The sequence below is a fragment of the Mytilus trossulus genome, chromosome 1, assembly GCF_036588685.1.
Source record: "Mytilus trossulus isolate FHL-02 chromosome 1, PNRI_Mtr1.1.1.hap1, whole genome shotgun sequence".
Lineage (NCBI taxonomy): Eukaryota > Metazoa > Mollusca > Bivalvia > Mytilida > Mytilidae > Mytilus > Mytilus trossulus.
Window position 1 is genome coordinate 49,000,535 of NC_086373.1, and position 25,039 is coordinate 49,025,573.

General features: G+C 30.7%; 1 protein-coding gene across 1 annotated transcript in view; it reads left to right on the top strand.

Moving 5' to 3' along the window:
- The first annotated feature begins 246 nt into the window (after positions 1–246).
- Positions 247–25,039, top strand: part of LOC134708395 (universal stress protein YxiE-like) — a 30,290-nt gene continuing 5,497 nt past the window's right edge. The window contains exon 1 of the mRNA XM_063568890.1: positions 247–609. Coding sequence (XP_063424960.1) covers positions 522–609 — 88 coding nt within the window. The 5' untranslated portion in view covers positions 247–521. The remainder of the gene's footprint in view (positions 610–25,039) is intronic.

The following is a 25,039-nucleotide window of genomic DNA, read 5'->3' on the forward strand; positions in this document are numbered from 1 at the left end:
TTGCAGCTGAGATATCTTCTATCTTCATGTCATAACTGTTGCTAGAAATTAGAAGATGTGGTACGAGTGCCAATGTGACAACTCTCCAACTCTGTTTACATTTTATCAGTGTGAAAATTGATTACATTTTGTAGATCATGATCACATTACTGTTAATTGTTCAATGCTTCGGATACAAGCAGCTTCTGATCTCATATTAATACTTTAGCAAAGGTACAATCAATAATAAAAGACAGACATCGTAAAGTACTTGTGGAATAATTACGCTTGAGAAATTTATCGTCCCTTGCGTTTAATATAGAGCTTTGATTAAATACTGCTCTGTTCTTATAATCAATGATCTCTGATAATTGGAAAGCTAAGCATGATTTATAAATGTGCAAACAAATCTATTGCATTTTATACAACGATTGGCGTATTGTCTTAAAGAGCAACACTTTGTTTTATTGAACCGATTAACTATCAACGTGCTTTATAGTTCTTTTATTTAACGGATATTGAAATATTCAGCAGACAAAAGGATGGCAGAGAGTTCTGATAAAACCCAAACCGGTAAAACTGTAGTAATCGGCATTGATGGAAGCCAAAATTCACTGTTTGCAATTGAATGTAAGTGATTTGTATTTTTATATATTACAAACGATATTGTCAAGTATTGACATTACTATATTTTCAATCAAAACGCTGTCATATTTGACAATTCACTAACTATGTTGGCTTTAAAAAGTATTATGTATACTCCTTTATATTATATAAAAAACAACATTATTTTGTTTATGCATATGTTTTCACATAAACATAAAATTTGCAGACTGGGTATTAGTGACAAACGATCGCCGTATCACCTTAGTCAATGAGCAAAATCAATACCGCAGTCAACTATAGAAGACTCTGAATTGACAAAAAATGTTAAACAATTTAAAATTTAAACAGCAAAGACCTGAATCATAACAAGACAATAAACGAAGAATATATATTAAATATGACGCTTACAACAAATACATTTATAAGCATACATTGCATGGTCTGCCTGGGTCAAGGTATGGGGAAATATAATAATACGAACTACTGTCTTGTAGGCATAAACGTTTATATCCGAAGCTTACAAGTTAATTTGTTATGCATATCAAGATAACCAATAAAACTCAATTATCATATATAAACTTCCTCACTACGAGGTTATTCGTAATACGTTATGGTTCCTGCTAAACATTATCATAGTTTCATTATTATCTTTTTTTTAAATGTTTGCAGACATCTGGCATAATTCATATTTTATCCCCTTGTTAGATAAACAGCACCTGCAGTGTAATAATTCGTATGATTATATAATTATTTATATTCTATATTTTAAATAGATGTTTAAATTGATAAGTATTAAAGAATGAAATGTGTTGACCCGATAAACAACATTCTCTTCACGTTAAGCAAATTTACAGGCATCAAAGAAAAGGTGATATTTTTTTTCTCACTAATTGCAAATTTGACATTTATAAACATGTTGAGGGTTATATGTTATCTTTTGTATTTTGCACATGTAAACAAATAATCGATCCAATTTACAGTGCACATGAGGCGAAGTGCATCAAAATTACCTCTGACATATTACGATATAAAGTTAATTGGAGCAATGCAAACACACAAATGTATTAGGAAAACGCAAAACATTTCCCCCATAAGAATTCAGTAAAAACGAAAATGACAATATGAAAAGTTCATAAAATCACAACTTGTTCACATTTATTCTCCTATTTTGTTTATCTCTGTATTCTTTTGGTACTCCTGACTGTCATGTGCCTAGAGAAGAAGCATCAAATATTAGTTTTAGAAGTAAAATATCATAGGTTTCAGTTTATACCAGAACCTTCTGTGTACTGACCGAGGTTTTTCTGGAGAAAAAATACAATCTTCTAGAAACAAATACAATCTGAAAGAAACAAATACAATCTGAAAGAATTCAGAATTTCTGAAGTTTAACGTTTTTTGAGTTATGCAACTATATCTTTCACTAGATAAACTAGTTTTGTTATATGAGGATGCTGCATAATATCTATACATAACAGCCAGAAATAGATGATTATCAACAATTAGAAAAAATATACAACTGATAATTGTTTAAAACACTTTAAAGATAAGTATTTATGTTTTTCACATCACTTGTCACACCTGTAGGAGTTAAACATCCCTAAACAATTCTAAATACTAGTAAACGTTATTTCTTATGTCTGTTTCTTTTGGTCACACATTGTTGTCAATATAATGGAATTTTATGCGACTGCCATATAAGTGAGGGGTCTAGCTTTAAAACCAAGTTTGATAAACCATTTTCAAAAGAAGAAAGAGCCTGCACAAAGTCAGGAATATGACAGTTGTTGTCAATACATTTCATGTGTTTGAGCTTTTTATTTTGCCAGTTGATTAGAGACTTTCTGTTTTGAATTTACCTCGAAATTTAGAATTTTTGCGATTTTACTTTTTACATTCGTATTACAAATAATCTTAGACCCCCGTCCAAGAACTTCACGCACACACTCCTTCAATAATTGCAGCTCACACATTTCAGATCTACATCGAAGGTAAAGTACCCTGAAGTAACTAATCATGTTCAATACAAAACGTGTTGCCAACTATTTTTCAGCCTAGTTTATTGCTTGATTCACAATATGTATACCTTAGTATGCATGGAATATTCTTAACTTGATTTAAGTAAAATAACAACAAACTAACAAGTAGATATTTTACAAGAATATTCCTAAACAACTCATTCCTCCAATCAACTATATGTAATTGCACTCAAATGAGAAAACCGTATTTTTTCTAAACAAGCCTATTACTCATTCAGCAATCGACAAACTAATAGTTCGAATTACAGACGATACTGACACCTTAATGATAATATTTGTTGAGCATTCAGATTGTCATTAAAAAAATCAAACAACCTAAATTACATTTCGTCATTTAACATGACATGTATGTTGGCCTTCGAAATATAATGAGTTAAATGTTGTTAGTTATCTTGATGTAATCTCGCTTGTACATACTTTTACACCAGTGTACAACTCCGTACACCCTTGATTGCACCAAGGTAACGAATTAATTTCTTAACAAGCGTCCTTTAACATATTTATATACTGGGGAATGCGACTGAAAAATTGTTATGATGAGCTTCCACTACACATTTTTAAAACACCGATGTTGCTGTGCATTCTCAAATGTAACTCGTTTGATTTCTTAGAATTTTGTTTTCTCTCTTCAATTTAGGTTCATTTGTCATTTTGACGGTTAATTAATCTTTAAATGTACAGCGATTGAGAGGGTAAGAGTTGTAGAATCAAATAAACATCTTTACATAAATATATATTAGACCAGTCAAAAATTCGTCTTTTATGTCCAAAAATATGTAAGGGTGAATATCCATATAGACAAGTATTCTAATCAAGATTATAAATAGGAAATTAATTCACATTATTTCAGTTTTATAAAATGTGTTAAGTCGTAAACCATTCTTTATTTAAAAGTTGACTATAAATTACCAATAACCATAATGGTAACTTCTCGTCAAGTTTTAATTAACAGATAGGACTAATGAAAGACTTTGAAATCATAATATTTTGCCTCTTCGCCAAGCAAGCGCTTTCAGGAGCATAGACTGCTCTGTCAGCTCGGGGACATAATACTTGGTAAAGGTATGAGGACATGTTATACAATATGGACTGTTTTTTGCAAGAACACACGCGTTCATTCTAATAGTAACAGATTGAGTATTGAAGCGTTTCAAGATAAACAATATTACTCAGTTATCATATTTAAGCTTTCTCACTGTGAAGTCTACAAAGTTACACGAAATAAGCGCGAGTTTATTTGTTATAATCTATGTTTGTTATTAAACATAATACAAGTTTCAGTTGTTTGCAGACATTTGATAAAGTTCATATCTTATCTTCTACTAGATAAACAGCATCTGTTGTTATGAATTCGTACGATTATCTAAATATCTAGAAATTATATTAATATTACGTGTTTTAAATTGGTAAATACATATATTTGGTTAGCATTTTACCTAACTGTAATATGCTGTTCTAAAATACCAAGACACACTTCATCTTATGCGTTTGAGACATTAAAGAAAAATGTTATACTTTAGTCAACCCAGATTTAATACCTATATTGTACTTTTGAAATTTAGAAAGATCTGGAACATATTGAGCTTGGTTTATATGTAATCTTAAAAATGTTGTAAATGAAAATAAATAGTCGATCCCAATAATAGTGCAAAGGGCCCCATGATGATCCCTGGCATTATTTAAAATCAACGTGCTATAACAAAGAAAAACAAAACTAAAATCCTTGGTATCCTATAAAAACGGAAGTGAACCTCCTCGTTGTTGCATTTAATTTATAATTATGAGCTGTATCACATAAGACTAATCAGATGCGATTGAAACTGCAGTCGTAAATGTATCATACATATGTCAAATCTATCCTTCAGTATGATGAACGAGAACGTTATTGTATCAAAATTTAAGCTGCTACTTCGTAGAAAACACGAAACTCGAAATGTAAAATGCTTTACACCACTATTGCCGTCTTTTGTTAAAAAAGAATTATGATAATAAAAAAAACAACTACAATCTTAAAGTATTGTGAATTTCTGAACGTTTCTTGTCAGTTATTATGCACTACACAAAGTCGTTTTGTTCAATGAAACTGCTGCATACTTTCTCTACAAAATATCCAGAAATAGTTGATTATAAACATTTCGAAAAGATCTGTAACTGATGGACGCTTTCTAATTGTTCAAACAACCTTTGAGATAAATGTTTATGTTTTGTACATTAATTTTTACACCCGGAGTAGTAAATATCTTCATTAAAGATACCAGGATTAAGACCTTGTACGTCAGAGATGCGTTATGTCTTCAAAAGATTCATTAATGACGCTCGAATAAAAAAGTAGAAGACGCTATAAATAACGTAAACAGTTGAAAAGCATTAAGAAAAAAAAAATCGGAAGCTTTTGCTAAGAATTACGTATTGTGAAAAAAAACTATAAACGACGAAGAAGTTGAACAAAGCGTTAAATGTTAACCACTGCTTCTCTTTTTTCTTTAAATACTACTCTCCTGAAAAAAAGTATAAGATCATTTTAATTATACATGAAATTTGAAATGAATGGATAAGAGTATAATAAAATTCGCCGAGTACACACTGCTGGCACTATTGCAGACAACACACATTTAAAAAAAATCTTAATCGTATTACTTTATAGTAAAAGTAGCTATCCAAATACTAGTAAACAATCAATATCTGTTCTTAATAACAAGCAACGACATTAGAAGGTCAAAATATCAAAATATAAGAACAAACTATAGAAACAAATGCGGACCAATATTTGGACATAATAGGTACATGGTTTATGATTGCAGAGAATGTTAAAAGTCAAGAAGACACGTTGACGAAGAAGCGTTAACTGCTATGTTTGAACCTAGTGATTGCTTGATTCTTTAAATTCCAGCATCAAAATATTTGTAATTTAAAGTCAATAGAATAACCATCGTACATGAAATCTTACAATACTATCCCTCAACACATAATTCATTCAATCAACTTTACATGTATACAATTACACTGAAATAAGAAAATAATAACTTTTACAAAACCAACTAATAATTATGTTGCATTCGACAAAGTAATCAGTGCTAGTTAATTACATACATTATTGAAGACGGATGTTTTTCTTTTATCCTAAAGAAACCTTAATAAGCTTACAGATGGGTGCACTCCTAACCTGTACAGCAAGTTAACTTGATAACCAGTCATTTGGACTGGTCAAAGTTAACCTGTGACCAAATATAGGACTGCTCTGACCAGTCCTAGGACCAAAATCTAGTTAACTTGAAAAGCGGACTTGGTCCTAGGACTGTTTTTATGTCTGCCAAAAAGTTAACTTGGAAACAGGTCCGCTATTGATATAAGTTAACTTCGAACCAGTCCTGTCATAAGTTAACATAAGTTAACTTCGGAAACAGTCCTGTCATAAAGTTAACATAAGTTAACTTGGAAACCGGTCCTGCCACAAAGTTAACTTCTGCTTGGACAAATCCGATCAAAACCAGACCTGTTCCCAAGTTAACTTTTGACTGGTCTGTTCTACACTAAGTTAACTTGTAACCAGGACCGCTCTTCGTTGATTTAAAAAAAAATAATATCTTTTTTTCGTAGTATAAACATCGAAAATAAAGTAATTTGAAAATTAATACTTCCGTTTTATGAACAGGATTAAATACAAATATTTGAAAATAAGTACGCACAGAACGTAACACAAATTTATCTGTGATCTGACAATCTATCTATTATAAAAACGATATCGGTTACAATGATAACAGGCACTGAATATATATATATATTCCGAGATCAAAATCAATCATATTATGTATATTTTTTAAAAGAAGTATATTTGATGTTGGGTGTATACGTCCTTGTTAGTTATACATCCTTGAACTATGCAGCCACAATCAGCAATAGTTTTCATTTAAATAATGACTACAAATTTTTGCTCGCCTAAATTAAGGGTGCCAGCATGTCCTCTTTTTATTCAAAATACTGATACTAACAAAATTTCAGTAGTTTTGATGCCTCCAGTTGACCTGTACAACAAAATTATTTGACCGCATCCACCAAAACTGACCATATATGCACTTTAATTTGTAAATCTATATACCCGCATAGTAAATAAGCCATATTTTTTATGTCAGGATTCAATGTATAATACAATCATGACAATGGACAGCATAATTGCAATATAATAACAAAAAAGTTTTGTTCGCATAAATTTAGGATACCAGCATGTCCTCATTTTATTCAAAATATTGATACGTAACAAAATTTCAGTAGTTTTGATACCTCCAGCTGACGTGTACAACAAAATTATTTGACCGCATTACAAAAACTGACCATATGTGAACTTTAAATTGTAAATCTATATACCAGCATAGTAAATCAGCCTTATTTTTCATGTCAGGATTCAATGTATAATACAATCATGACAATGAACAGCAATATTGCAATAAAATAACAAAAAAGTTTTGTTCGCATAAATTTAGGATACCAGCATGTCCTCTTTTTACATAAAATACTGATACGTAACAAAATTTCAGTAGTTTTAATACCTCCAGCTGACGTGTACAACAAAATTATTTGACCGCATTACCAAAACTGACCATATGTGAACTTTAAATTGTAAATCTATATACTAGCATAGTAAATCAGTCTTATTTTTAATGTCAGGATTCAATGTATAATACAATCATGACAATGGACAGCAATATTGCAATATAATAACAACAAATTTTTGTTCGCCTAAATTAAGGGTGCCAGCATGTCCTTTTTTTTACTTAAAATACTGATACGTAACAAAATTTCAGAAGTTTTGATGCCTCCAGTTGACTTGTACAACAAAATTATTTGACCGCATCCACCAAAACTGACCATATATGCACTTTAATTTGTAAATATATATACCCGCATAGTAAATCAGCCATATTTTTATGTCAGGATTCAATGTATAATACAATCATGACAATGGACAGCAATTTGCAATATAATACATGTAACAACAAATTTTTGTTCACATCAATTTAGGATACCAGCATGTCCTCATTTTATTCAAAATTTTGATACGTAACAAATTTCAGTAGTTTTGATACCTCCAGTTGACTTGTACAACAACATTATTTGACCGCATTACCAAAACTGACCATATGTGCACTTTAATTTGAAAATCTATATACCCAGACAGTAAATCAGTCATTTTTTTATGTCAGGATTTAATGTATAATACAATCATGACAATGGACAGCAATATTGCAATATAATAACAACACATTTTTGTTCGCATAAATTTAGGATACCAGCATGTCCTCATTTTAATCAAAACATTGATACGTAACAAAATTTCAGTAGTTTTGATACCTCCAGTTGACTTGTACAACAAAATTAATTGACCGCATCCACCAAAACTGACCATATGTGCACTTTAATTTGTAAATCTATATACCCGCATAGTAAATCAGCCATATTTTTATGTCAGGATTCAATGTATAATACAATCATGACAATGGACAGCAATTTGCAATATAATACATGTAACAACAAATTTTTGTTCACATCAATTTAGGATACCAGCATGTCCTCATTTTATTCAAAATTTTGATACGTAACAAATTTCAGTAGTTTTGATACCTCCAGTTGACTTGTACAACAACATTATTTGACCGCATTACCAAAACTGACCATATGTGCACTTTAATTTGAAAATCTATATACCCAGACAGTAAATCAGTCATTTTTTTATGTCAGGATTTAATGTATAATACAATCATGACAATGGACAGCAATATTGCAATATAATAACAACACATTTTTGTTCGCATAAATTTAGGATACCAGCATGTCCTCATTTTAATCAAAACATTGATACGTAACAAAATTTCAGTAGTTTTGATACCTCCAGTTGACTTGTACAACAAAATTAATTGACCGCATCCACCAAAACTGACCATATGTGCACTTTAATTTGTAAATCTATATACCCGCATAGTAAATCAGCCATATTTTTTATGTCAGGATTCAATGTATAATACAATCATGACAATGGACAGCAATATTGCAATATAATAACAACAAATTTTTGTTCGCATAAATTTAGGATACCAGCATGTCCTCATTTTATTCAAAATGTTGATACGTAACACAATTTCAGTAGTTTTGATACCTCCAGTTGACTTGTACAACAAAATTATTTGACCGTATCCACCAAAACTGACCATATGTGCACTTTAATTTGTAAATCTATATACCCGCATAGTTAATCAGCCATATTTTTTTATGCCAGAATCAATGTATAATACAATCATGACAATGAACAGCAATATTGCAATATAATAACAACAAATTTTTGTTCACATCAATTTAGGATACCAGCATGTCCTCATTTTATTCAAAATATTGATACACAACAAAATTTCAGTAGTTTTGATACCTCCAGTTGACTTGTACAACAACATTATTTGACCGCATTACCAAAACTGACCATATGTGCACTTTAATTTGAAAATCTATATACCAAGACAGTTAATCAGTCATTTTTTTATGTCAGGATTTAATGTATAATACAATCATGACAATGGACAGCAATATTGCAATATAATAACAACAAATTTTTGTTCGCCTAAATTAAGGGTGCCAGCATGTCCTCTTTTTACTTAAAATACTGATACGTAACAAAATTTCAGTAGTTTTGATGCCTCCAGTTGACTTGTACAACAAAATTATTTGACCGCATCCACCAAAACTGACCATATATGCACTTTAATTTGTAAATCTATATACCAGCATAGTAAATCAGCCATATTTTTTATGTCAGGATTCAATGTATAATACAATCATGACAATGGACAGCAATATTGCAATATAATAACAACAAATTTTTGTTCGCATAAATTTAGGATACCAGCATGTCCTCATTTTTTTCAAAATATTGATACGTAACAAAATTTCAGTAGTTTTGATACCTCCAGTTGACTTTTACAACAAAATTATTTCACCGCATTACCAAAACTGACCATTTGTGCAATTAATTTGTAAATCTATATACACCATGACGTACCCGCATAGTATTAATCAGCCATATTTTTTATGTCAGGAATCAATGTATAATATAATCAGGACAATGGACAGCAATATTGCAATTTGATAACAACAAATGTTCGCATAAATTTGGGATACCAGCGTGTTCTCCTTTTATTCAAAATATTGATACGTAACAAAATTTCAGTAGTTTTAATACCTCATGCTGACTTGGAAAACAAAACTATTTGACCAAAACTGATCATATGTGCACTTTAATTTGTAAATCTATATACCCGCATAGTAAATCAGCCATATTTTTTATGTCAGGATTCAATGTATAATACAATCATGACAATGGACAGCAATATTGCAATATAATAACAACAAATTTTTGTTCGCATAAATTTAGGATACCAGCATGTCCTCATTTTATTCAAAATATTAATACGTAACAAAATTTCAGTAGTTTTGGTGCCTCCAGTTGACTTGTACAGCAAAATTATTTGACCACATCCACCAAAACTGACCATGCATATCTGCACTTTTATTTGTAAATCTATATACCGACATAGTAAATCAGCCATATTTTTTATGTCAGGATTCAATGTATAATACTATCATGACAATGGACAGCAATATTGCAATATAATAACAACAAATTTTTGTTCGCATAAATTTAGGATACCAGCATGTCCTCATTTTATTTAAAATATTGATACATAACACAATTTCAGTAGTTTTGATACCTCCAGTTGACTTGTACAACAAAATTATTTGACCGTATCCACCAAAACTGACCATATGTGCACTTTAATTTGTAAATCTATATACCTGCATAGTTAATCAGCCATATTTTTTTTATGCCAGAATCAATGTATAATACAATCATCACAATGAACAGCAATATTGCAATATAATAACAACAAATTTTTGTTCACATCAATTTAGGATACCAGCATGTCCTCATTTTATTCAAAATATTGATACGTAACAAAATTTCAGTAGTTTTGATACCTCCAGTTGACTTGTACAACAACATTATTTGACCGCATTACCAAAACTGACCATATGTGCACTTTAATTTGAAAATCTATATACAAAGACAGTAAATCAGTCATTTTTTTATGTCAGGATTTAATGTATAATACAATCATGACAATGGACAGCAATATTGCAATATAATAACAACAAATTTTTGTTCGCCTAAATAAAGGGTGCCAGCATGTCCTCTTTTTACTTAAAATACTGACACGTAACAAAATTTCAGTAGTTTTGATGCCTCCAGTTGACTTGTACAACAAAATTATTTGACCGCATCCACCAAAACTGACCATATATGCACTTTAATTTGTAAATCTATATACCAGCATAGTAAATCAGCCATATTTTTTATGTCAGGATTCAATGTATAATACAATCATGACAATGGACAGCAATATTGCAATATAATAACAACAAATTTTTGTTCGCCTAAATTTAGGATACCAGCATGTCCTCATTTTATTCAAAATATTGATACGTAACAAAATTTCAGTAGTTTTGATACCTCCAGTTGACTTTTACCACAAAATTATTTGACCGCATTACCAAAACTGACCATTTGTGCAATTAATTTGTAAATCTATATACACCATGACGTACCCGCATAGTATTAATCAGCCATATTTTTTATGTCAGGAATCAATGTATAATATAATCAAGACAATGGACAGCAATATTGCAATTTGATAACAACAAATGTTCGCATAAATTTAGGATACCAGCGTGTTCTCCTTTTATTCAAAATATTGATACGTAACAAAATTTCAGTAGTTTTAATACCTCATGCTGACTTGGAAAACAAAACTATTTGACCAAAACTGATCATATGTGCACTTTTATTTGCAAATCTATATACCCGCATAGTATTGTACCGAGCGCCTTAATGTCTTCTCCTGGTGCTCCTGTTCACATTTTAGTAGGACCGTAAATGTACACGTAATCAATAATATTGGAAAACTATTAATGCAAAAAATATTCTGAATAAATTGAGAATGTCAGAATTTCATCTCTTTATTCATAATAACAGTCACATATCATATATAGGAGTTCATGATGGTGTACGTGTAAAACAAAACTATTATGCCACATCATCAAAGTACCAACGAATCCGTACCAACACTGACATGTCTGAATTCATTTGTACTATCAGAGACATATATATGTCTCTGGTACTATTTACTCTGAACAGGTCGTTGCCGACCTGGGTACTCCATCAACGTAGTAAAAATTATACGAGGTTCTCTTCTTGTAATCTATTATGTCGGTTGATTGATTTTGTTTATAGTTAAACGACAAGTGGAAACTATTTCATTAAAATGCGCATTGAGTATAATTTTAGGACGTCCCATATAAATATCGGCAATGACAAATCTGACGAATTTGACGAGATTGTTGATAGTTTTTACCACACCGTATGCTTACGGACACTGTACAATTTCTGTTAGAATATTCTGCGGGAAATAGAATAGTAAATCCAATGCAAACAAGGTGAATATCAATGAAATATCCATGCAAGTATAAATTTATGCATAAAGTAAAATTTAGGAAGGGACAGGTAAACAACGGGGAACGAAGTAACGTAGACAATGTTGCCGATATCCCGTGATATAAGAATATTGTTCCGATGCGTTGGATAACCTTTCTATCCGCCTTCTAATAAAAAAAACTCTGTGTGATCGTATAGCCATTTTTTATTTATATAAGAATACATGTATATCAAATAAAAGAGAGCATTTGTATAATATCTAGTAGAGTCTAGTGAGTAAATAATAAATGATAGCTGTGGATAAACCATGCGAATGTTGTTTACATATTTTAATGAAAGCTCAAGTCTGATAAGAAAATTCTTATAACGATAATCTGCCATAAGCAGACCTGTCCTCAGGTCTGGTCAATAGCAGACTTGTCCACAGGTCTGGTCAAAAGCAGACCTGTCCTCAGGTCTGGTCAGGAGCAGACCTGTCCAAAGGTCTGGTCTGAGGCAGACCTGTCCTCAGGACTGGTCAAAAGCAGACTTGTCCACAGGTCTGGTCTGGGGCAGACCTGTCCTCAGGACTGGTCAAAAGCAGACTTGCCAATAGGTCTGCACCAGTCCTAAAAAAGCAGACCATAGGTCTGGTCCACCGACGACGAAGTTAACTTGCTTGACTGCTTAAAAATTCTCAAGTTAACTTAGAAAGCAGTCAACAAGTTAACTCTAAGTTAACTTTTGTCAAGGTTAGGACCGCACCCATCTGTAAATGTTAGCTCAGATACCAAGATGCCTTAATAGTTTGAGGATGTCTATAAGGAATAAAATATACGTCAAGCACTAGAAATGTTTTACATGGTTTTATTCAATTAAACAACATCTTTTTCAGAGAGCAGCCAAAAAATAAAATCAATAATTGTAATATACGATACCTTTAGAATTGGATTTTTCCAAAAATAAAACGATCATTGAATAAAAATGCAATGATAGATAAACTATAAATATAACAAATCTAGGAGAGAGACCCTTTCATGTGTATAAGTTTTGTAACGGTGGTTTTATATTTAGACACGTGTTCAATGAAATTGTAAGCCTGTATTAAAGAATAACAATCAGGAAGAAATGTAGTACTGTGGCCATTTGATTTCGTGGTTTTGCCAATCTCTACATAAAGAGCCTATCGTAATTGTGTAATTCGTTGATCATTTGAATTTGTGGTTCATCCGTACCCACAAATATAACGAAAATGTTAATGCTTACATATATTATATGAAGATTGTTTTCACAGTATGACTATACGGATGTAAAATATTATTATTATAGAACTTCATTGTGAAACACACATGATGCTGTCACGGTGGTTTCGAAGGCATTCTGGAATGTCTCTACTTTCATTTAAGATCATATGTAATTACGGTCCTTACACGACTGACGTTTTTCTTATAAAAGGAATATAGATTCTACAATCTCCTTTAACTTTTTAATAAAGTAAGATAGATACAATGATAGAAATATATCAATCTTCCTCCATTAATCGATAAGTACTACATAAATTGTTATTAATGGTACTGTATCCATCACCTTATATTAATTAAAGTAGTATGGGTGTCTATCACACACGGGCACTTGTCTTAGAATTATTTTATCCATTATACCTTACTATAACACGTGTTCTATTAAGGTTTATAGAGGGAAAAAATTAAGACAAGTGCGTGGATTGTAAAAAGACCTAAGGTCCAGATTTTTTATCGAATAAGCAAATTTTTTTGAGGAATTCAGATAACAAATGTGAATTTTCATTTAAAGCATTTTCTAAAAAGCTATCTTCTCGTATTTTTATTTTACAATTCTATCATTTAGATAAGCTTCTAATCACATAATGATGTTTTTTTCCTGTACATTCCATATAAAATGTGTCATTTTGTCACAACCTGTAGCTTGGGAAAATTCTCGGTGACCTATGATTTTAATTATATTTTTGAAACATATATATACTACGTTTTGGTTTTATAACAAAATATGACACCTTGCATGTTTAAGCAATGGCATAGTTATATAATACAAATAAATCATGATATTTCCCTTGTGTATATATTTGTATTGTATTGTTTATATGCACCAACCCCTCGGGATATAAATGGACAATTCATTAATAAATAAAGCAATTATTTTCAAACACAAATCTCATTCACCCAACAGCACGCCCCTTTATTCTTCATACTAAAATTACAATACGCAGTGTTTGAGAATGAAGTAGAAAAGAAATATTCAAAACACAAATTATATTCATTTGTTTAGCGATAACAGACAAAAGTCTTATTTGTAAATGTACCCCTCTACAAGTTCAAAGTGTTTTATAAATCAGTTAAAATGAGACAAAAGCACTCAAATCAATCTTATGGTATGAATAGAGATTGATATAGCATAAAACCCATATTGATATTCATTAACTATAAATGAAATACCTAATAACAAATCTACTAGGAAACCAATCACCCATTAGTGGAACAGTTAAGTTTTGAAAAGCATAATTATTAAGGTGTCGTTAATGCATTGTATATTCAATTTGTAATAGAGCCCTCAGAGTGTGCTTACCTATAACCTCTGCAAAAACCTTATTTATTTCAACATTATACACATGAAAAATAATGATAATAATGCAAAATCTCTCACGTCAGGATCCTATGTTTTTTTTAAATATTACATAAAATAGACATACGTTCCATTATGCTATGTATAATTGGGCACAATACAATGTTAACATCGGCCAGCAAAATCTTGAGACATAAAACATTATAAATAATTACAAATTATAAAATTGATTAATAACAAAATATAACTCCTTGTTTGTTTTGGAAATAACATAACTATTTGATTAAGTGCGAATCATGATATTTCCCTTGTGTACAATTTGCAATATGTATTATTAGATGACAATCCATTCAGTCTTTTTTATTCTATGGATACTTATGTCATTTGTTCGAAGGCTTCACCTTAAGGTTTCAATCATTGCTGGTAACTCTATAACTCAAGCCGACGTTGCAAAATGAAAGGCAGGTTTCATTGATACATGTGCGGTTAACCTAAGTCATATTATCAATATTTGACAACCTTCAAATACAAGTACTAATGTACAATATATTAGGCTGCCTCTATTGTTTATGTAGGATTGACACTTATCCAACAGAGCAGACATAATGTTGATTTAAGAAATTTTATTTACTGCCTTCAATAATAAACAAAACCCACACCGTATTATCAGCTATAAAAAGCCTGGGCAAACTATGAAGTAATGGGCAGATATACTAAGAACCTATTTTTTACAAAACAGTAAACGAAAATTTATAAACCAGACAGTAACCGAGGATAAAATCACGGAATAACTGGCTTCTTCCAGACATGTAAAACATCTAAAATGATAACAAGGTTATGATGCAAACTATAAAAGTATCTCCCGATGCTAAGAGAGAATCTCTGTATACTAAAATTATAAAAGGTGAATTGTTACTAGCGACGTACAATGTATTCCCATCACCAATCTAAGGATATAGTTTATTATTTCTGACCTTCATCCCTAAGACTTACTTTAAAGAAACTTCATATTAACTAATTACAAAATTAGTATTTCCTCTAATAATGTCAAGCGAACTTATACCATTAATCAAGGAAAAAGATCTGACCAATGATACCAACATTAAATGTGAAAGGGTAAATACAAAATTAAAAAAAAAAAGAGAGTGAAAAAAACTTCAATGACCGAAAATCACGGCCAATATTTTTAAAATTAAAAGGTAATTGTCAAAAGTTTCCTAATAGATAATAAAATATTCTGCGGCTACGATGAATGTAAAGTGTTAATTTGTATATATTTTTTCGGTTCATTCACTATCGTTCTGAATATACATAAATTTATATCAATGAATATCTATCAAATAAACACGATAAACAAACAGATGTCTTGACCAGAATATTCAAGGTAACCCATTATCTCATTTATAAGTGCAATGACATCAGAAAGCAGTTGATTTTTTATTAAAAATAAACACAAAGAAACATGATATATTGTTGATTGACAAGCGTACATCTCAATTTTATTCTGTCTTATTAACAGTTATTTAGATGGCTGTTCTTTCTCGGTATATCAAAACGTTATTGAGATTGTATGTAAGCTCTAACTGATGGAATAAAAGCGATAAACTGAACATTCTACAATATGAAAAACGATAAAGTCTTATATATTTCTCAGATTTCGATAACATTGATAGTATCTTCGTTCCGAGAATAATCATGATATGAAATTAATGTAATTTTTCAATCCTTGGTATCTATGATGAGTTTATTTACAAAAAACTGTATGAATGATCATCGTTGTTCTCGAGCAACTTTTATTAAGATATGAGTTTGACTGTCTCTCTGGTATCTTTCGTTCCTCTTTTATTACTTGATAAAAAAATTATATATTTTTTTAAAGTGATAATTATTTTCAATGACTGTTATTTGTCACATCGGTTACCATATTTTTTTTTTCATTTGATTTGAAGGCTTCAAGTTCCGAAAATAATTGGACATCGTTTCTATAAAGCCAGTATTAGAAATAATAATTGAAGAATTCAACATCATTTTATTCATACCTTGGACATTTGTGAAAACAAAAGATTACGGTCATGTAGTGTCGATGATTCTATTCTAAGTCGCTTTATATTCTAGTATTTTTGTGACGAGTATATTCAACATCACCTTTTAGTATGTTCAAACAAAACTGATTATTCCTCAAGAATTTTATCGTGTTTAATCATTCTTTACACAATCAGCTAACAAAATAAGGAGAATGAATCTAAAAGGAGCATAAGCTACAAGATATAAAAAAGGATAAAATATGATTTGTATTTGGGTGCAATCATTAATGAAAGTGAAATAGTGAAATAACAATTAGGTTTTAGAAACCAAACCATGTTTGTCAAAATTAGCTACAAAACATCGCTGATAAATAATTCACTTACATCTGACCTTCAATTTAATCTGTTAGCAAGAGACTGGTAACGCATACACAAGTCGTGTTCAACCATTAAAAAGGAAATAATGTCAACATTGAAAATACAACAACGATGAACCATTTCGTTGACTGATTAGATATACAACAAATTATTCTTCTACAGGTAAAAACGACAATTAACTTATTTCTTAAACCTATAACATAATATCAAATAGACCAAATAGTCTAATTACACGAGGTCGCTACTATAGTTATGTTTATGTTTTTATCGGGAACGTGATAAATATCTAAGGAGTGTCGTTTGCACGACAAAGTTGATAATATTTTCCCCATTTTCCGCTGTGAAGTTCAAATTCAAAAATCACAAGGTACAACAAGATAAGATGAATAATACAACAAGAGAAATACAAGAAAACTACAATTTATGTAACTACCAAAAGGAAACCGAAACTCGTTAACACAACAACATTATTCATATCTCTGAAATTGACGAAATCGGTATTGGGAAGGAAAGAAGATCTAGAAAGAAATGAATCATAACCAGAGGTTTTTGCCTTGAAAGTTGCAGTTTCGAAATTTCAATATCATAATCTGACTTAAATTGCGCCAACGTTTGTAAAATAATCAATTTGATCTGTGGAGTCATTTATCTTGTTGTAATGTATGCAAAACGTTGCATTGCCCTAAACGAGCGATAGTATACATTCAAGTAATTCAAAAACCACTTGCAAAACAAAAACCTAAAAAAACCTAAACATGAAAGCCCTTATTATCAGTTTAAAAATTAAACATTTATGAACATTATCACTGGACTAGTATATATTTGTTTAGGGGCCAGCTGAAGGACGCCTCCGGGTGCGGGAATTTCTCGCTACATTGAAGACCTGTTGGTGACCTTCTGCTGTTGTTTTTTTATTTGGTCGGGTTGTTGTCTCTTTGACACATTCCCCATTTCCATTCTCAATTTTATTCCAATTCAGAGGAAGTAATATATATGTAATGTACTATATTGCCAACATGCTCCCTTGTATATCGTAAGGCTGAACATAGTAAAACATATGTCATTTAATTTGCAGGAAAAATAATCTTATTTACCTTGAGAGTTGATTCTTATGAGGGGGCTCCAGGGTATAAATCTTTCGTTTTGAAATATAGGATTTTGTTAATCTTTTCGGTAAATGAACTTTATCCTATACTTCATAGAAAAATAAATAAAAATACAGGGCTACCGTTCAATTAAGCTTGTCTGTACTAGTAACATAACAGCAAGATAAATTTACGGACATTACGATATTTTGTTTGTGAAATATTGACTATTGGTATCATCTTGATAACATGACACATATTGCTTCAAGAATTGAGTTTGTATCAAGGACAACCATGACATTTGTTCGAAGACTTATAAGGTTTGAATTCTTAGACTATCTGATAACTGTCAGATAAAAACTATGTCAATTAAATGCTGCCGTTCTTTTGATGCATGGTCTATATATTAGAGTAAAACCAAAGTTGTTGTTAACATTGCACCAAATGTTTTGAAATAAATAACGACAGAGAAAATATTAGCATTATTATGTTGTTTATTCGTAATAATACTCAATCATTAATTTTAATATGGTAATGAAAATTAAAAATATCACTCAAGGAAATTATAACGATTTGTGTTAATGGTATTGCTGCTTTATGGCAGGAACAGGCAAAATGTCATATAACTGTACTTAATCACAAATAATTGATTGTTGAAATGAAATATGGAAGCGTATTGAAATTTTGGATACTTTGAAGTTAACACATTTTAGCGAACATGAGAATGAACAACCGCAAAAGAAACATAATTGTTTAGAAAGTTAATCACTAGTTTGTAAAAAAATATTAATTACCAATTTTGTTAATACAGGTTTGGTAAAGCAAGTCCAAGAAGTACACGAAGAACAATATGCCCGGTCAATTATGAACACATATAAAATATAAACGATTTTACACGTGGCGCCACCCATCGTTCATTGAATGTTTTGATGTAAAGTAAAGAATATTGTATGTCAAGAATATTTCAGCAAAACTATTTGTGAACGAATGCTTGCGTCACAAGCGTTTTTTTTCTCCAAAATACTGTCATAAATTTTGCACTTTTCTACAATCAAACAAGAAATTCACCTCTATAATGACGTCACAAATACCTCACTAATGATAACATTGATGAAAATCCTGTTAAGCTGCGAAACTATGGGACATGTTCCCACTCTGACTTTTTAAGGGTCAAAATTATGAGTACATGTAAGTAAACCAACTGTTTTCAATTGATACTATCAAAATCTTTGATAGCTTTTGAAATAAAATTAAACCATATCTGTACTACACCTCATATCATAGAGCTGACTTAATGAACCTTAGTTAAACGTATCCAGGCAAACATTTAAAGGAGACTGAAATAAAATAACTTACACAATGCATTGTCAGTTTGTTTTTGATGTTTGATTCACATGAAATCTTCTTTAAAATATTACATCACAGTGTCTAAAAAACTTTCATTGTTCGCAACAGTTCAGCATAAAAGATCATTGACTGATTAAGAAAACGCCTTTGGCAGATGTTGGATATTTAATGACCTGTATAAAAAGAAGAAGAAGAAGATACCAAAGACTGAGAAATCCCATAGTACGTCAAAGAGAGGCTAAAAACTATGGCAAACGATAGATATGCAGTTAATCATAACAAATGTAATATGGAATATAAGACAATTGATTAGGTATAACAAAACAATTAAAAACATGATTCTCGGTAAATAGCTGCTGTTCACTATCAGACCCATTGCGTGACCCATTGCAGTCTCCAAGTCGATCAAACCATATCAAACAAAGCCATTAACTGTTCAACTGCTATACAAAAGAGGGACGAAAGACACCAAAGGGACAGTCAAACTCGTAAATCTAAAACAAACTGACAACGCCATGGCTAAAAATGAAAAAGACAAACAGAAAAACAATAGTACTCATGACACAACATAGAAAACTAAAGAATAAACAACACGAACCCCACCAAAAACTAGGGGTGATCTCAGGTGCTCCGGAAGGGTAAGCAGATCCTGCTCCACATGCGGCACCCGTCGTGTTGCTTATGTGATTACAAATCCGGTAAATAGTCTAAATCGGTAGGTCAAATTCATGAAAGGGAAGGGGATTGTAGTTACGACGTAAGGAACATATCCGATATCATTTGTGAAACGGTTATTCCATAACGGTCAACCAACTCGTGATGGCGTCCGTAAAATTTACGAAGGGATGATTTCAACTTCACTATTTGGAACTCTTGGTTAATATACAATAGCACTTGAAACCATGCTTTGGTATTATTATTTAGTATGCACTAATTAAAGCCAATAAATCACTTCCATCATATTCAGCATTTCAGAAAATGCGATATAAAGCCATTAGTTACTTAAATTATTTATGTTCCGTCGAACATAATTGCTATACTGCTTATAACAAATGGATGCAATATAAACATTGCAGTAAGACCTGTTTGTGTTATACTACAGAGGACCCTTAATGATCAATCTGTAACCACTAAATGCAATATATGAAAAATACTAAGTTCGATTTGTTTGATTTAATATTTGCCTCAATAGTAATTCTTGTATTTATCTCAAAAATGTGTATGTTTGTCGTACAAAATAGTTATTCTGCATATCAAAATTGATACAGTACTATGATATTGTAGAATACTTGTTTGTGTCATACTGCAGAGAACCCTTTATGATCATTATGAGTCCTCTTACCGCAATATATAAAACAACTGAACTTCGATTTGTTTGATTTAATATTTTCGTCAATATTAATTCTTGTATTTATCCCTTTAAAAGCATGTATAACATAGAAGATACTCAAAAATGTGTATGCTTGTTGTACAAAATAGCTATACTGCTTATTAAAACTTGATACAGTACTATAACATTGCGGAATACTTGTTTGTGTCATACTACAATGTACCACATATCACTCTTTATGATCATTCTGTGTCCACTTAACGCATTATATATAAAACAGCTGAACTTCGATTTGTTTGATTTAATATTTCCATCATTAGTAATTATTGCATTTATCTCTATAAAAGAATGCATAACACAGAAGCATCAGCGTCATTAAGAAAGATGTATAGTTAGGCTAAATACTTGATCCAAGAAAATGCAAAAATCGGACTATTATTTTAAAATTATGTTCGTTTTACTGATTAATGAATGGAATTTTTTAATTTGAACACTTCTTTCAGAAATAAATCAACAGTGACAAACTCTGACATCTTTAACATGTTGATTTTGACACATGCTGACATGAAATGTTATTGAAACGATAGTAAAATATTAAAGTGAAAACCCATGCAACACTTTTAAAATTTATAATTTTGTAATCTGATGTGACTCAACATTGATTTTTTTAAAGAGTTGGTTAATATAACTTTATCGTCCCTTAGTAGAAACGACAAACAAACACTGATTATAATGAAATAAACTTATGTGAACAACGTTTCTTAGCATTTTCTTCGATTTGAATGTCAAGTGTTCCAATGTTTATGTTTATGTTTTTCATTGTCATGCCAACTTGTTTTGACCACACACTTAACATCCTTTTAAGGATCAATAGATACTAGTAATGTAAAGAAACATAATATTTTCCCCAGTAAAAGAGTTCATTAGAAAGGCAGAGTTCTTTTTGTTAACTGTAAAAAAGTGCTCTTTCATTCCTTATTTCATACGAACATTGGAAAGATATTCATATCACATTCAAGATTAAATTTCTAGTTGATGAAATCAAAAATTATAAAGAATTTTTAGCTAGAACTTCCTGATATAATGTTCATGTAAAATTGTTTTTGGTTATTTTTCAAAGGTTCCAGTTGAAATCAAGTTTCTCATTTATGCATATGATAAAGCATCTTTCTGATTGGCTTTCAGTTTTTTTGGGTTTAGACATTCTTAACGAAGGTATATTCAAATAACATTTTGGATAATTTTTTGTCTAGGTTGCGTCAAATCTGTAAAAAGGGTAATTGATTGATATTTATAAATCTGTCAAATCATTTGTACATGCACAATATAGCACGGCGGTCGAATACATTATATGCACCAACTACTATATTGCAATGCAGCCCTTTTCAATCCTTTTCATTCGGCGTAGTAAACATACTATAAGTTATCTGTATTTATTTTCTCATATAACATATAGTAGTGTCAAGTAGTCAATTCTTTCGAATACTAACATCTTTACTTTACTAATAGTTATCGTCATATTTTGTGAATTGATTTCTTTGTTAAAAAACGAAGTCAACAACATACCGGTATTAGCAAAATGCTCATGTTGTCCATTGTTCCACATTGGATATTTATTTGAATTTTATAGAAGTAAAAATGTAACTTCCATGTTTAAGGTTCATATTTCGAATTTTTGCATTAATCAAATCTCTAGATAATAAGGTTCAACTTTCAAGACGAAATATCTTCTCATTAAGACAGATTTAAAAAACACCAATACTGTTGATTCATTTATTTTCGTTAGTACCAATTTTCGTGGTTTGAGAAAAATATGTAATTTTTGTGGATATTTGATTTCTTCGTTTTTCTAAAGTCTGCACACAAGCCAATTAAAATGTTTTACTTCGTTAAACATTTAAGTTCGTGGTTCACATGTAACCACGAATTCTTCGAACATTGGTTTCCCAGGAATAATAATGAACCCACAATATAATGCAGCGGGTATAAAAAGTCAATTTGTTATCAAAGGAAAAGGCTCTATTGTATGTTCTAACAATGCATGCATATCTATACTATACACATTTGTCGTAGTATTTATCCCTCAAAGATTAACATACTAGTCTAAGAAAATGAGTGCTGTCTCATTAGTTAAAAGGCGGGAAGTCATTGGAAGGGTCATTCAATATGCAGTTTATATTGCATTTTAAAAGGCTTTATAGGAAGATTTGGTCGAAAACTAAGTTCAATTGCCTCTCTTATTTTTTTTTAATTTTTTTAACTTTATTGATTCGAGCGTCATTAATGAGGCGTTTTAAGGCAATATGTACGTCTGGCTAACAAAATGTTGATTCCGGTTTCTGAAATGAGTTTATTTACTAACATACACGATAAGAGTCACGCAAAACAAAAGTATTTCACTTGCCTGAATATGCATAACATTTTGATCGTGTAGTAAAAAGCTAAAATTAGAAGTGCATCAATTACTCATTGAGAACATCTTATTTGTATGATTCAAAATTCCAGGATCATCATAACGAAGCAAAGATCCCAACCTTCCTTTTGTGTTTTTGACATTTGTAAATACTGTTTATCAAGATGGTGTATGTAGCAGGAACTGCTTACTTTTTTTCGGAGAGCATGAGTATGTGTCTGAATCTTCAATCTTTTGCTAAATCAATTTAGTACGTTACAGATTTCTTTTTATAGAAGTAAGTGTTTGAATTATGTTGATTTTAAAACTTGATTTCTCTCTTCCTGTGTATTCTGATGATAAAGCTTGTTATGCAGTCAGTATTCTCCTTCGTCTAAATTATATTAGCAATCATGCAACCTTATTATTTCAATCATGAAATTTGAAAACCTGGTAGTGATGACACTCTGTCAATTTATCTATTAAAAACCAATAAATGTGTCCACATGGCAACAACAAGATCTTTACATGACAGTTCTATTATAAAAGTTCTACTAGCTTTAGGGCATCATTTGAAGTCCTTTTTTTGGGTCAGCATACCAATTTTGTCTAATTGGTTGTCAAGGGGTATTTTCAAAAGTAAATAAAACAATTAAATAAACCACAAAAAAAAATCTATCTGTATATTTCGTTTTTTTTCTAAATGTGAAACTTCAATAATGTTTTTTATTCGGATTAGAGTTGCTATCAAATGCAAATAATTGCCATGAAAAGGGATGAAAATGCCTCATTTGAAGTCGTCTGTATGCATTTATGGTAATTTTCCAGTCTACCAATATATGTATACAGATAACTGACGGATGAAAACTAGACGTTTAAGACATTTTACATCTTTAACCGGAATCAAAACTACGTACGTGTTCCAAACTATTTGATATTAAAGGGAGACTTTATTACAAGATTTATTTTATTGACAGTAAAAATGAAATATAATTTGAAAGTACATAATAAGAAATTATAAATATATAAATTTTCCTTTAATAGTTATAGTTTATATTAATATCCTGGAATGAATAATTGTTATCATGCTTGCCAGTTACAAAAGTTAAGACGCATATCATTGCACAATGTCTCTGTGGTGCTGGAGGTTGAATTATTAAAAATATCAAATCTTAAACATTAAAAAGATCATTGAATGTTCTTGAATTACCATACCAGACGTAAAAGATCTAAAGAATTGCCTAATTCGAACAACAAAATCTAAATTTTATGAAATATACCTTTCTTTACTTTGATTTAAAATCATTATGATATTAATTGACATTAACATAATATCCATACTGAGCCCTTGTCTAGACGAAAAGGTTCCAATCCTGTAACAAAACTAACAGTACAATATATATTAGATGCGCATTTGGAAATTGATGTCTTTCCAGGTCGAAACATCTGAAAATCAAAAACAGTAAACGTTAAACGTTCCAAAGTTTTCATTTTGTTTAATACCTGTATACTGTGTTTATTATCAAAAGCTATACAGATCGGTCTCTCAATAATCGGTTTCTATTAATTTAATCAATGTTTTATTCGCGTTGATAGACATTGTCAGTTATACTTTATAAATAAAACAAGTTGTTATCTTACGTGTTTTCTGTCATCAATAATTGTTTATCTGCCTCATCCAATCATTTTATTCTCTGTGTAATCAGTTGATCATTACGTCAAAATATAGCTGCGGTTTCAATCCAACTGC